At 57.1% G+C, this 12,928-nt stretch overlaps 5 protein-coding genes across 5 annotated transcripts; 3 read left to right on the forward strand and 2 right to left on the reverse strand.

Moving 5' to 3' along the window:
- Positions 1-853: 853 nt before the first annotated feature.
- Positions 854-4,659, forward strand: B0I36DRAFT_362292 (NAD(P) transhydrogenase mitochondrial precursor; the record flags this gene model as incomplete). The annotated part of the gene is made up of 7 exons (XM_046158630.1): positions 854-959; positions 1,069-2,268; positions 2,326-2,778; positions 2,830-2,982; positions 3,038-4,408; positions 4,491-4,565; positions 4,628-4,659. 7 exons carry the CDS (start codon positions 854-856, stop codon positions 4,657-4,659), a joined length of 3,390 nt encoding a protein of 1,129 aa, XP_046014480.1.
- A 1,040-nt stretch (positions 4,660-5,699) lies between these two features.
- On the reverse strand, positions 5,700-6,356 carry B0I36DRAFT_348682 (uncharacterized protein; the record flags this gene model as incomplete). The annotated part of the gene is made up of 2 exons (XM_046156712.1): positions 5,700-6,001; positions 6,176-6,356. 2 exons carry the CDS (start codon positions 6,354-6,356, stop codon positions 5,700-5,702), a joined length of 483 nt encoding a protein of 160 aa, XP_046014481.1.
- A 268-nt stretch (positions 6,357-6,624) lies between these two features.
- B0I36DRAFT_111188 (uncharacterized protein) lies at positions 6,625-7,448 on the reverse strand. The gene is made up of 2 exons (XM_046147887.1): positions 7,144-7,448; positions 6,625-7,094 (listed from the first exon to the last, which is right to left on the reverse strand). The coding sequence occupies exons 1-2, from the start codon at positions 7,289-7,291 to the stop codon at positions 6,781-6,783; spliced, it is 462 nt and encodes a 153-aa protein (XP_046014482.1). The 5' UTR covers positions 7,292-7,448; the 3' UTR covers positions 6,625-6,780.
- A 295-nt stretch (positions 7,449-7,743) lies between these two features.
- Positions 7,744-9,328, forward strand: B0I36DRAFT_321836 (uncharacterized protein). Its single transcript, XM_046153767.1, has 2 exons — positions 7,744-7,852; positions 7,927-9,328. Exon 2 carries the CDS (start codon positions 8,026-8,028, stop codon positions 8,944-8,946), a length of 921 nt encoding a protein of 306 aa, XP_046014483.1. The 5' UTR covers positions 7,744-7,852; positions 7,927-8,025; the 3' UTR covers positions 8,947-9,328.
- A 624-nt stretch (positions 9,329-9,952) lies between these two features.
- On the forward strand, positions 9,953-12,334 carry B0I36DRAFT_348684 (bacterial alpha-L-rhamnosidase-domain-containing protein; the record flags this gene model as incomplete). The annotated part of the gene is made up of 2 exons (XM_046156713.1): positions 9,953-11,041; positions 11,123-12,334. 2 exons carry the CDS (start codon positions 9,953-9,955, stop codon positions 12,332-12,334), a joined length of 2,301 nt encoding a protein of 766 aa, XP_046014484.1.
- Positions 12,335-12,928: the final 594 nt, after the last annotated feature.

Raw genomic sequence — 12,928 nt, forward strand, 5'->3', positions numbered from 1 at the left:
GGATGGTGCGACAGGGCGCGTCCGTGGATGACACCTCCATCAGCAGTGGATGCGGGGTTCCCGACGGGAGTGATTGGCCAAAAGGGTGTGTTCATGATGCTGGGATTCATGGGTGCTTTCGTCAGGTGGAGGGCTCGACGGCAGCGGTTGGGCTTTTATCACTCCGTGACCTGGGTAAATCGGTGGAAGGAAGAGACTATGGTGATTCCATGCAGGGCGTGCCTCGTAGCGCGAGTGCCACGCGTCTAGCAATGTTGAAAGAGTGTCTCCCGCGCGGCATCAGCTATTGCGATTCCAAGACGGGAACCGACTCCTGCCCGAAGTCTTCTGGAGCAGGTCCAAGACCCATGATTGGGCTTTAACCATCGAAGCTATCAACAGGCAGTAAACAGACACTGTTAGCCATACTCCCAAGCTGGGAGGAGCGAATGCCCGCGAATTGCAGGCATGCCGGGAGCCGCGGCGCGGGGTGCTGCTGCAGGCCAATGCTTGGCTGGGAATCTGGGGGTGTTATCGATATGCGTAGAGCTCCTCCCCAGGCCGTTTGCGATGAGCTGCGCGGCTGCCCTCCTCTCCTCCAGCTTTCCAGTCTCTCTGTCGTCGGAAGTTCTTCTACTGTCTTACTGTCTCTGTTTGTCGCCGTGAATTCGGCTTGCAATAGCTGTGTGAGCCTGGCTGTCTTTCCTGGCTTGTCTGTGACAGCTCTGTCTCTGATCTCTTCACCATCTGGCAGTGCCTCTCACGACCACCCAGCAGGGCTTCTAGCCTCACCCTCCCTGCTATGTGCGACCTCGCAGCCTAGACGCTGCTTTTCTACTCTAGTTTGATCTGCCGCCTGCGTCGCCTCGCCGTCATGAGGCCGTCACCGACGCTGCTGCTCCTGCGCTCGCCCGCGCTCGCAGCGGGCGGCCACCATCAGGGGTCTTGCTTCTCCAACCGCGCCCAATCACGCTTCTCAGGTGTGTGTTGCCCGTCTCCTCTACGCTCTCTGCCGTGTGCCGAAGCGTACATAGCTGGGCTGGTCACTAAGATAAGGTGTGCGCCTGCTGCTCCTGTGCGTCTGTGCAGACTACACCACTTCCGCCAGTCCTACGGGGCATCCGTCTCCTCCCCAGCTCGCCGCTGCAGTTTGCCGCCGCTGGCAGCATAGCTCTCCATCGTCATCCTCGTCGTCTGCCTCCTCCACTGCAGGTCCGGCCCGCAAGCCCGTGCTCTTGCCGCGTCTGTCCACCTTCAGACCCAGCAACTCGGCTCCCTCAAAGCCGCGGATCATCCCGGCCACCAGCTACTCCACCGTCAACGCCAACGAGCCTCTCGTCAAAGACCGTGCCGGCCTCACTGTCGGCGTGCCCCGTGAGACCTACGCCAACGAGCGCCGCGTAGCTATCACGCCGCAGAACGTCACGCTCCTCAAGAAAAAGGGCTTTGGTAATGTCGTGGTTGAGCGCGGCGCCGGCGTCGAGGCCGGCTTCCTCGACGAGGCCTACGAGACTGCGGGTGCCACCTTGATCGACCCGGGCCAGGTCTGGGGCCAGGCCGACATCCTCCTCAAGGTCCGGGGCCCCAACCCGACCGAAATCGACCGCATGAAGAGCGGCGCCACCATCATCTCGTTCCTCCAGCCGGCGCAGAACAAGGATCTCGTGGACCGCCTCGCCGCGCGCAACGTCACCGCCTTCGCCATGGACAAGGTGCCGCGCATCTCCCGTGCGCAGGTCTTTGACGCCCTCAGCTCCATGGCCAACATTGCCGGCTACAAGGCCGTCCTCGAGGCGTCCAACACCTTTGGTCGTTTCCTCACCGGCCAGGTCACGGCCGCGGGCAAGATCCCTCCTTGCAAGGTCCTCGTCATCGGTGCAGGCGTGGCCGGCCTCAGCGCAATCGCCACCGCCCGGCGGATGGGAGCCGTCGTGCGCGGATTCGACACTCGCTCCGCTGCCCGTGAGCAGGTCCAGTCCCTGGGTGCTGAGTTTGTCGAGGTCGAGCTCCAGGAAGATGGATCTGGCGCCGGAGGCTACGCCAAAGAGATGTCACCCGAGTTCATCGCCGCGGAGATGAAGCTGTTCACCGACCAGGCCCGCGAGGTTGACATTATCATCACCACGGCGCTGATTCCTGGCAAGCCTGCGCCAAAGCTCATCACCAAGTCGATGCTCGAAATCATGAAGCCTGGGTCGGTGGTGGTTGATCTGGCTGCCGAGGCCGGTGGTAACTGCGAGAAGACCGAGCCGGGAAAGATGATCACATACAAAGATGTCAAAATTATCGGTATGTGGAGGTTGAACGACATTCTGGTTCTTGACGAGGTCGACTAACATATTGCAGGTTACACTGATCTCCCCTCTCGACTCCCGACGCAGTCCTCGACTCTGTACTCGAACAACATCGTCAAGCTCCTGCTGTCAATGGAACCCAAGGAAAAGACATTCGGTATTGACCTCAATGACGAGGTCGTGCGCGGCGCGATCGTGACTCACGAGGGCAAGATCCTTCCACCCGTAGTCCCATCAAACCCTTCACCTGTCGCTGCCGCTAAGCCGGCGCCTAAAGTCGAGGAGACCGTTGTTGCCCTGACCCCATTCCAAGCCAAGTCTCGTGAGGTGGCTACCGTCACAGCCGGCATGGGTGGTGCCCTGGCGCTGGGCACGTTCACAGGACCTCTGTTCATGGGCAATATGTTCACTTTCGCGTTGACCTCGCTGATCGGATATCGTGTTGTTTGGGGTGTCACCCCGGCCTTGCACTCTCCCCTCATGAGTGTCACCAATGCTATTTCTGGTTTGTAACCTCTGATCCTTGAAAGTTAAGGGGTTGGCTAACAGCTCCCAGGAATGGTTGGCGTTGGTGGACTGTTCGTCATGGGCGGCGGCTACATCCCTGAGACTCTGCCACAGTGCCTTGGAGCTGCCTCAGTCCTTCTTGCCTTTGTCAACATCTCAGGAGGTTTCGTCATCACCAAGCGCATGCTTGACATGTTCAAGAGTGAGTACTCTTATTGTCACAAACACGTGGTAGCAGTGCACTGACAGAAAAACAGGACCAACCGATCCGCCGGAGTACCCCTGGCTGTACGCCATTCCAGCCGCTTTGTTTGGCGGCGGGTATATCGCGGCGGCGGCGACTGGCGCAACGGGCCTGATCCAGGCCGGCTACATGGTCAGCTCGGTTCTCTGCATCAGCTCGATCTCCAGCCTGGCGTCGCAGTCTACTGCGCGCATGGGAAATCTCCTTGGCATGCTGGGCGTCGGCTCGGGAGTGCTCGCTTCGTTGCTGGCGGTTGGCTTCAGCCCTGAAGTCCTCACCCAGTTCGGCACGCTGGCAGTGATGGGTGGTGCCCTGGGCTTCCTCATCGGCAAGCGCATCACCCCAACTGACCTCCCACAGACGGTCGCAGCCCTTCACTCGGTCGTCGGTCTCGCCGCCGTGCTGACCAGCATCGGGAGTGTCATGGGCGATCTCTCACACGTCACAACCCTTCACCTCGTCACCGCTTATATGGGGGTGCTCATCGGTGGCATCACCTTCACAGGCTCCATCGTAGCGTTCATGAAACTTGCTGGCAAGATGTCCTCCCGACCAGTCAAGATCCCCGCTCAGAACATCGTCAACTCTGGCATGCTGGCCACTAATATCGCAACCATGGGGGCCTTCGTCACCATGGCGCCTGGTTCGCCGATGATCGCCGCCGCGGCGCTCGGCGCAAACACGATCCTGTCCTTTGCCAAGGGCTTCACGACCACCGCGGCCATTGGTGGCGCAGACATGCCCGTGGTCATCACGGTGCTCAACGCGTACAGCGGCTTCGCCCTCGTCGCAGAGGGTTTCATGCTGCAGAACCCGCTGCTCACCTCCGTCGGCGCGCTAATCGGCGTCTCCGGCTCTATCCTGTCGTACATCATGTGCGTGGCGATGAACCGGTCTCTCACCAACGTGTTGTTCGGCGGAATATCTGCACCGAAAGAGACCGAATACAAAGTAGAAGGCTCCATCACGCAGACCTCGGTGGACGAGACGGCCGAGGCCCTGACCAACGCCGAGAGCGTCATCATCGTGGTGGGCTACGGCATGGCGGTCGCCAAGGCGCAGTACGCGCTCAGCGAGATCGTCACCATGCTCCGCAGCAAGGGCATCACCGTGCGCTTCGCGATCCACCCGGTCGCGGGCCGCATGCCGGGCCAGTGCAACGTACTCCTCGCCGAGGCCAGCGTGCCGTACGACATTGTCCTCGAGATGGACGAGATCAACGACGATTTCCCGGACACGGACCTCACCCTCGTCATTGGCGCCAACGACACGGTCAACCCGATCGCCATGGAGCCGGGCAGTCCGATCGCGGGCATGCCCGTGCTGCACGCGTGGAAGTCGAAGCAGGTTATTGTTATGAAGAGGGGCATGGCGAGTGGATATGGTGAGTATTTCTTCCATCCGGAGTGGACACATGGCCTGTGTGCTGTGGTTTGTGGGGGAATGTGATGACTGACAAGAAGCAGCCGATGTACCAAACCCAATGTTTTACATGCCCGGCACCAAGATGCTGTTTGGCGATGCCAAGGTGTCTTGTGACGGTAAGCTTCTTACTTTATTCCCCCAATCAATAGGACCCGCACTAACGGACGTGGATGCACAGCAATCAAAGCGGCCATCGAATCCCGTGGCTAGCCGACTGTTTCGATGTCTCGACGAGTCTTCTTCCCTTTGCAGCCCTTCTTTTGATGTTTATTGCGAAGGACATACGTGACAGGATATATGCGACTGCCGACGTACATAGTGGTTTTCTTGCGCATGCTTTTCGATCTTTTTGTCCATGCGAGCTTGCGCTTTCCCAAGTACACAGCTTCTAGACTGTCTCACTGCAGGCATAGAGCGAAGAACTATCTTGTACTTTTGCAATTTACCGCAGATCTCATACCGAATCAACACTGCTACTTGCCGCGTTGCGTTTTTGAAGAAGAAACAAAAACCCCCATCGAATCTATTTGGCGTTGACTGGAAAGTGATCCAAGACTTGATTTCCCGTTCCTTTGCACTCGGTCACCAGAGGTCTTGAGACCCCTGCTCAGCAGAACCACAGTGGGACCAGATCGATCGAAGATCATCCACGCTGTTGCACGACAGGGGTTCGTTCAGTGTGGGCCGGGGACTTGGACCTGACGCAATGCCCAGCAGGGATATAGAGTGGAAAGTCCTGGTGAGGAGGAGCTCGAGGAGGAGTGGGAAAACCTGGCACGTAGATGTTTTCTGAGTGGCCGCTTTCATTTATTTGCGTCTGTGGGCGTAAGTTGAGAAATTCAGGGGCCTCTGAATCACTAGATGGAACTTTTGATGGGGAAGAGGAGTTTGCTCATCTTCAGGGCTGGCTGACGCTACTCGGGTCGGTTTAATGCGAACTGGGGATATCTGCCCACAGTCTGGGACGGCAAATGACGACTCACAACTCGATCGAGCATGTCCTCACGAACTCCGTCCTTAATGGCAGACACATTATTGTGAAGACTTATTGCAAGTTGAACAAAAGTTGGCGCATTAATCATTATCGTCGCATCTATGAAAACGTGTCTGGGAGGGGGAAAAAGAACATCCTAGGGTATTATCGTCGCCGTCCAGCCCCTCATCCACACCTTCCATCCAGTCCCAATCAACTTCCGGCTGCACTCGTGTCTTCCGCACCGAAATGTTATGCTCGCCCGAAAAGTATTCCTTTACTTCTTGCCACCGAAGCCAGGAACGCTGGGGACACTAGGCATGCTCACGCCCGTGCCGAGTAGCCCACCGTTGCCACCGTCCTTCTTTTGTGCGTCGCGACCGCCGACGCCGGGGATATAGCTCCCCTTGTCGTCCTTGCCGCCGCGCTCGAACCGGTTGGCGCCCTCCTTGGAGGCAAGGTCGCCGACGGGCTGGAGGATGCCGCCCTGCCCGACGGTGCCGGCGGCAAGGTTGTGGACGCCGTCTTGCAGGTTGTCTATCTGCTTCACGCCGGTGATCTTGGTCTTGTTGAGCTGTTCTGTAGGTTCGGAAGTCGGGCCCGGTTAGCCAAGTGCTCGTTGGTTGAACATGTGTGCCTCTGCGTGTGATAGTGATGGCCCACAACGGGCTGTGTGGCCCTGAGCTCGTGGTTGCTCAAGCACCCACCGGTTCGTGAGTGGAGGAAGATGACAGAGAAAGAAGGGGGACTCACCCTTGGTGGCGTAGCTCGCCTTGTTGTCCTTGGTGAAATACTTGAGGAACGTGTCCTCGATCCACGGCATCCAGATCTCGTACTGCTCGCCGTACTTCTGCTTGGCCCAGGCCATGTACGTCTGCTTGTCGCCGCCCTCGGCGGGGTGCTTGGGGGGTTGCTGTGCTGCTACTTGAGACATGTTGGTTGTTTGTTTGTGGTTATGTCTGTGTTTTTGTTTGGTTGTGAAGAGAAAATATTTCGAAACGAGAAGCGACAAGAGGATGTCAGATGTGATCTTTACCTTGTCGCATTATATAGCATCATCGCATGCACATGTCTTCACTGTCACGCTCACACATCATCATACCTCGCGGGTCGTCCAGGGTCCATTTCTCAACATGCGTAATCCACCCATCTGGGGACCCTAACCTCTCTTCGGCTATGCCCGGTTTCGAGTGTCGCCCGGCACGAGTTGCCTGCCCAGTCTAAAGTCCTCCTCTCAAACCCAATCCACCAATCACCCAGCACCACTTCATGTCCACTTGATGTGTGTCGGCTGCCTTGAGGCTGTGGTATGAGGTCAAAGGTGTGGCTTCGCGGTGGCTGCCTTTGTGCAGGCTACGTCATTGGGGCTGGTGGGAAAACAGGGAAAACCTGTGCTGATCTCGGGTGTGCTGTCGGGGGCTGCAGGGGCAGGGATGCTGTGTTGTGGATGGTGGTGGTCCGGGGGAGGAGAAAGGGAGAAGAGCCCTGTGGTCGAGCTCTGAAGGCTTGGCTGCCATCATCAGCCACACATCATCGATGCACAGGCATGGTGGTGCATGCGCCCGAGTCCGCGGTATCGCGATGAGACACGCGAGTCTTGCAGCCACAGTCCTGCGCGCATGCATGAATGAGTGCCAGACTGTACAATTTTGTGTCGGTATCCCCAGCTGACCTGGTCGTTGTCAGCCAGTGAGTGATCCACCACGAAAAGTGGAACCCACATTCGGTGAGAGTGCTCAAGCTGGAGGTCATCTGATAATGAGTGGAATAAAGAAGGGTTGTGAATCTCCCGCTAGGTAAGAGACGTATCTCTTTGGAGCTCCAAGCCTCTCTCCTATGTAGGGGCGCGTGGTGCTCGGCATGCCACATCGTGAGAGCCCCCTCGCCTGTCCACAGAGGCAGTTTTCAAGACGGTCGGGGGTTGCAAAGAAACATCGCAAGGCGGAGGATTAGTGAGAAGGACAGGTGAACATTTGAACCACTTGAAACTTTACACCTCGACGCCACACGAAGGCTGACGTCTGGCTAGATACATAATTATGCGATTAATCCTAATGTAGTCCCACGGCAGAGAGATGAATAATTATATGTACCTCGGGTGAAAAAGCACCTCATGCGCTTACAAATATCCGCCAAGGGGACTCGGGCGAACTTACCGTCCGGAGCCCATCGCGGGCTGACACTTGACGGCTTACAAATTCTCGAGGCACCCTATTGGTTAGCTGGGTCAACTAAGGCCAGATCAGGTGTGGTAACATGTGGAGTCAATCAAATAATGAACTGTCTCGGCATTGGCTCCTGGCTATCCCTCACCCCCGGGCCTGCTCAACAGTTACGCTTTGTCTCCAGCTGTGACTCTTTCGCCGACCAGAACAACTACTGCGAGGCTGTCATGGCGACGCCTTTTGGACTTGGCATGTCAATCACCATGTAAGATCGGATCAACAAGTTCGGATGAGGCCGTGCAAGTCCAAAGATAAATAGATACTTACATCGAGGTCGAGAGTCGGGAAAGGAGGCAACAACCAGCTCCTGGGCTTCATTGCGGTGTCGCCCTTACAATCACCTTCACCGATAATCCTTATCCTAACCTCTAATTATCCATGGCGTCCTTCAACGGAAACGTGACGTTCTTAGGCGTCGGCAACATGGGCACGGCGGCGATCCAAGCCCTTCGCAAGGCGTCGCATCCCGTGACTATCTGGAACCGCACCAAGTCTCGTCCTCAAGTCCAGGCCGCCATCGACGCCGGTGCAACCTTTGAGCCGGACCTCGCCCAGGCGCTGTCAAGGAGCGACGTGATCGTTCTCTGTCTTCTCGACTACGCCACCATCACCAAGATCTTCTCGTCGATTGGCGAGCCCGGGGCTGTCCTGAAGGGCAAGTCCGTCATCAACCTGACCAACGGCACCCCGAAGGAGGCTCGCGAGATGGAAACGTACTTCACGTCCCTCGGCACCATCGTCTACCTCGACGGGGCCATCATGGTTACGCCGCAGATGGTTGGCGGCCCTCATGCATTCCTCTTCCTCAGTGGTGGCCAGGGGAGCACTGAAACCCCTGACGGCGCCACATCCCGCCTCGTCGAGCTTGTCTCACCCATCGGCAAGCCTGACTACCTCGGTGCCGATGTCGGTGCGGCCTCTCGGTACGACCTTGCCTCCCTCGCGCCCATGTACGGTATGTTCGCCGGCGGCTTCCTGGGCATGGCACTCCTGAAGCGAGGGAACCCCAATGCCAAGCTGGTGCCTGTCGTTCAGGAGAAGATTGTGCCCATGATCGCTGCACTAGTTCCGTATATGACGGGCATTGCGCGTGCGTGGGACGCCGAAGACTGGGTGGAGAATGATGGGAATCCGGTTGGCATGATGGCGGTGGGCGTGCAGAACATACTGGCTGCCGCGGCCGACGAGGGAGTTGACGGGACAGTGTTGGAGGAATTTGGGAGCTTGATGGAGAAGGTGGAGAGAGACCATGGATACGATGCGGGTATTGCGGCTGTGGGCACTTACCTGATGAAGTGAATGAGACGGGGAAGGGACCGTGGCGCTCGAGACGCTGGCAGTGCTTCACCATATGCGTGGACCTTGTGGGCTCTACCAACTCACTAGCATATGCATGGATTGCATGAACCGTACATATGAACTGTTCCCGTTCATTAATTCCAGGTAACAACGGGCAGTCGCGGGTGACGAGATGGAACGACCCAGCCTCGAGTAATTCCAAGAGAGGGAACTCATAGTCCATGCAACCATCGAGATGGCTCTTCGAAGGACTTCACCCACTCGGCAGGCTCCAAAGCCGCCAGACTCCTCATGCCAATCGTCTGACTGGCGTCTTTCAGCTCCTTGATAATGCGTCCTCGGTCACGCATCTGGGCTGCGGCCATTTCACGCAGGAATTCCATGGGAAATTTCCATTCCTCGCTCTCAAATATCTCAGGCCGCTGAAGGTCCACAACCTAATTGACCCATAAGCGTCGTAGAGGTGAACCAAAGTGCGTATTGTCGTAGACGAATTGTACGTACGAAACTGGAACTTTTCGGGACTCGTGACGCTTTGAGCGTAGGACATCAAGGAGTGGTTCTTCAAGAGATGATATCGCAAGATAGTCAACGAGTACGAAGATTGCGTAGAGCAGACTACACTCTAAATCCTCGAACCTAGACATATCCCTATCAGACAGCCATCTCGCGATAATATCAAAAGCCTTGTCGTTATGGTCCGGCAGTCGCACTTCTTGTTCCGTTGCCTCTCTAAACCCCCTTTGAATGCGGATTCGAAGAATGATGAGCATGCGCAAAGTGTTTCCTTTTTGAAGAAAAACCTGGTATTTTTCTCCCCGACTAGAATAGTGACTTCGTCGTTGTCGGATGTATCAATTTCGTCGTTGGGCACTCCCACCAGTGGCCTGGGCGGAGACCCAGCGCAGTGTCTCGTCGACACGTGTGGTGCCGCTCCAGAAATCGGTATTTCCGACATTCTCGCGTGTTGGAGGCGAACTCGAAGGTAGAATAGGGATATCTCAAGATGAAGACGAGAGGCACCTGGGATCCAATTGTGGGTCAGCGACGGCAGATTGTGGGAGTTCAAGACCATGACTACGCCGGAGACACCTGCCGCAGCCGTCTGTACATCACCGCTCTCGGCCTCTACGAGGTCTACATCAACGGGCAGCGGGTCGGAGACGAGTACATGGCCCCTGGCTGGACGAGCTACAAGCACCGCCTGGCATACCAGGTGCACGACGTGGCGGCACTCCTGGACAAGTCTGGTCCGAACGTACTCGCCATCGAGGCTGCCGAGGGATGGTATGCAGGCCGGTTGGGCTTCAATGGCGGCAAGCGGTTTCGTTGGGGAGACAAGATCGGCGTGGCCGCACAGCTCGAGGTCACTGGTTCGTCTTCATCACAAAGATGGACTTTGAGTACGGATGAGACGTGGAAGTGCGGACTCAGCCCGATCCAGACCAGCGAGATCTATGACGGCGAGGTCTACGATGCGAGATTGGAAGATGAGAGCTGGGGCAAGGTGACCAAGCAGGACAGCAAAAGGACAACGATAGCCGGCGCCGTTGTGATTCTGCCACGTCCAACAGCCACACTGTTCTCGCCCGACATGGCCCCTGTGCGGGTCACGAACGTGAAGCCTTGTGTAAGCGTCTTTGAGAGCAGCAGCGGCAAGACCATCCTCGACTTTGGCCAGAACCTGGTGGGCGTGGTTCGGATCAAGTCCGCCGACGGAGCGCAAGTTGAGCTGTGGCACGCGGAAGTCATGGAACATGGCGAGCTGGGCACCCGACCGCTGAAGCTGGCCAAGGCACGATGTCTCATCACCGGCTCGGGAAAGAACATCGACTCGTGGCGAGCACGATTTACATTCTTCGGCTTCCGGTATGTGCAAGTGGACGGCTGGTCCTCTGGGACACCATCGCCAGACGACTTCGAGGCGCTCGTGCTGCACACCGAGATGAAACGGCGAGGATTCTTTGAGTGCTCCAACCAAAGTGTCAACCAGCTACACCGCTACGTGGTCTGGTCGATGCGCGGCAACTTCCAGTCCATACCTACGGACTGTCCTCAGCCCGACGAACGACTGGGCTGGACGGGAGACGCGCAGGTCTTTGCTCCCACGTCCGCCTTCCTGTACGACACGATGGGCATCTTAGGCAACTGGCTCGAGGACTTGGCTGCAGAGTAGCTCGCCGACGAGCAGAAGGGTATCCCACCCGTAACCGTCCCCTTCGGCCTGGGCGACAACTTCCCCAACATGCCCCAGGCCATTTGGGCTGACGTGGCAGTGCTGATGCCTCGCGATCTGCATCGTGCCAGCGGCGACGAGGTCATCCTCGAGCGGCAGTTCCGCAGCATGCAGACGTGGATCGAGCAGGGCGTCGACAGGGGCCCGAACGGACTCTGGAGCCCGGACTCGTGGCAGTTTGCCGACTGGCTCGACCCGAATGCGCCCGCCGAGGACCCGGCCAACGGCAGGACAGACCCCCTTCTCGTGTGCAATGCCTATCTCGTGCACACGACAAGAGTCTTCTCCCAGATCTGCCGACAACTCGCCAAGACAGAGCTGGCTGACAAGCACGAGGCCGATGCGGACCGCCTCCTGGGGCTGTTCCAGCGCCACTATATGACAGCGGATGGCCACCTCATGTCATCTACGCAGACAGCAATCGCCCTGTGCATCACCTTTGAGCTGTATCCCCGTATCAAATTCAACCGCGCGACCGCCGTCCACGCTCTCGAGCGGCTGGTACGGACTGCTAATTACCACATCTCGACAGGCTTCGCCGGCACACCCGTCATCACAAAGGCCCCTACCGCCGCCGGCAAGCCACAGCTCGCGTACCGCATGCTGCTCGAGAAGGGCTGCCCGAGCTGGCTGTACGCGGTGACTATGGGTGCGACGACCATCTGGGAGTGCTGGAACAGCATGATGCCCGACGGCTCTATCAACCCGGGCCACATGATGAGCTTCAACCACTACGCTCTTGGTGCCGTCGCCGACTGGCTGCACTCGACCGTCGGCGGCATCAGCCCTGCCGCACCGGGCTGGCGGACCATACGCGTCCGGCCGGTGCCAGGAGGCAACATCACGAGCGCCAACGTGCGGTTTAACGGGCCCTACAATCCTGTCGCGTGCGAATGGAAGTTGAAGAACGGGACAGAGTTCTCGATGAAGCTCACGGTCCCGCCGAATTGTGCTGCAGAGGTCACGCTGCCGTGCGACTTCCGCGCCTCCTTCTTCGAAGGTATCGAGGACGGAGATGGTGAGGCGGAGAAGGTGCAGACTGTGAGATCTGGCATCCACACCTTCAATTGCAGATGTATTGCAGGAGAGTGGCCGCCAAAGCGCTTCGGGCCTCCTTTCCTGCCGCACCCACCTATTCATATCGCGGAATGAGCCGCAGGGAAGCGAGCTGACCGCTTCTCCTCCATAGAGGCGAAACTATGTTTGCTAGAAGACTTCGGGCCTACTTCATCTGCATGTATGACTAAACTCAGCTGTCCGTGAAGAGTCTGTCCATTTTGTTTTTCACCCCTTCCTGATGCGGAATCTCTGAGCGTGTCTCGTGTATTTCATCACGGTGCGTCTCCCACTTTGAGAACACCCTACCTAAATCACAAAGTGAAACTACATTCCCAAAGCATTAGCGGCTACGACTCATGAGGTCAGCCCTGGTCCTTTGTCGCAAAACGATAGCTTGTATAGAACAGTACAGTATAGTGAAATGGTACAGTACCGTAACGAACTGAGTAACTGGTTAAGGATATTTTTCTACATAAATCCCAGCATTTCGGAAATGACCCTCAGCACTGCCTTGTCTTCCACCTACTATCTTGACACAAGATCTCATAAAGCCCTCGAAATCTCTCTGAATGAAACTTTGGTGATGCTTACGTTATGATTTCATATGTGTCTTCACTTCACCAAAGAACTCCTCAATGGGGTTAGTTCTCGGACTATATGGTGCAATGAAGTCCCACTTTACAGAAG

Source organism: Microdochium trichocladiopsis (genome assembly GCF_020744255.1).
Source record: "Microdochium trichocladiopsis strain MPI-CAGE-CH-0230 chromosome Unknown B0I36scaffold_4, whole genome shotgun sequence".
Classification (NCBI taxonomy): domain Eukaryota; kingdom Fungi; phylum Ascomycota; class Sordariomycetes; order Xylariales; family Microdochiaceae; genus Microdochium; species Microdochium trichocladiopsis.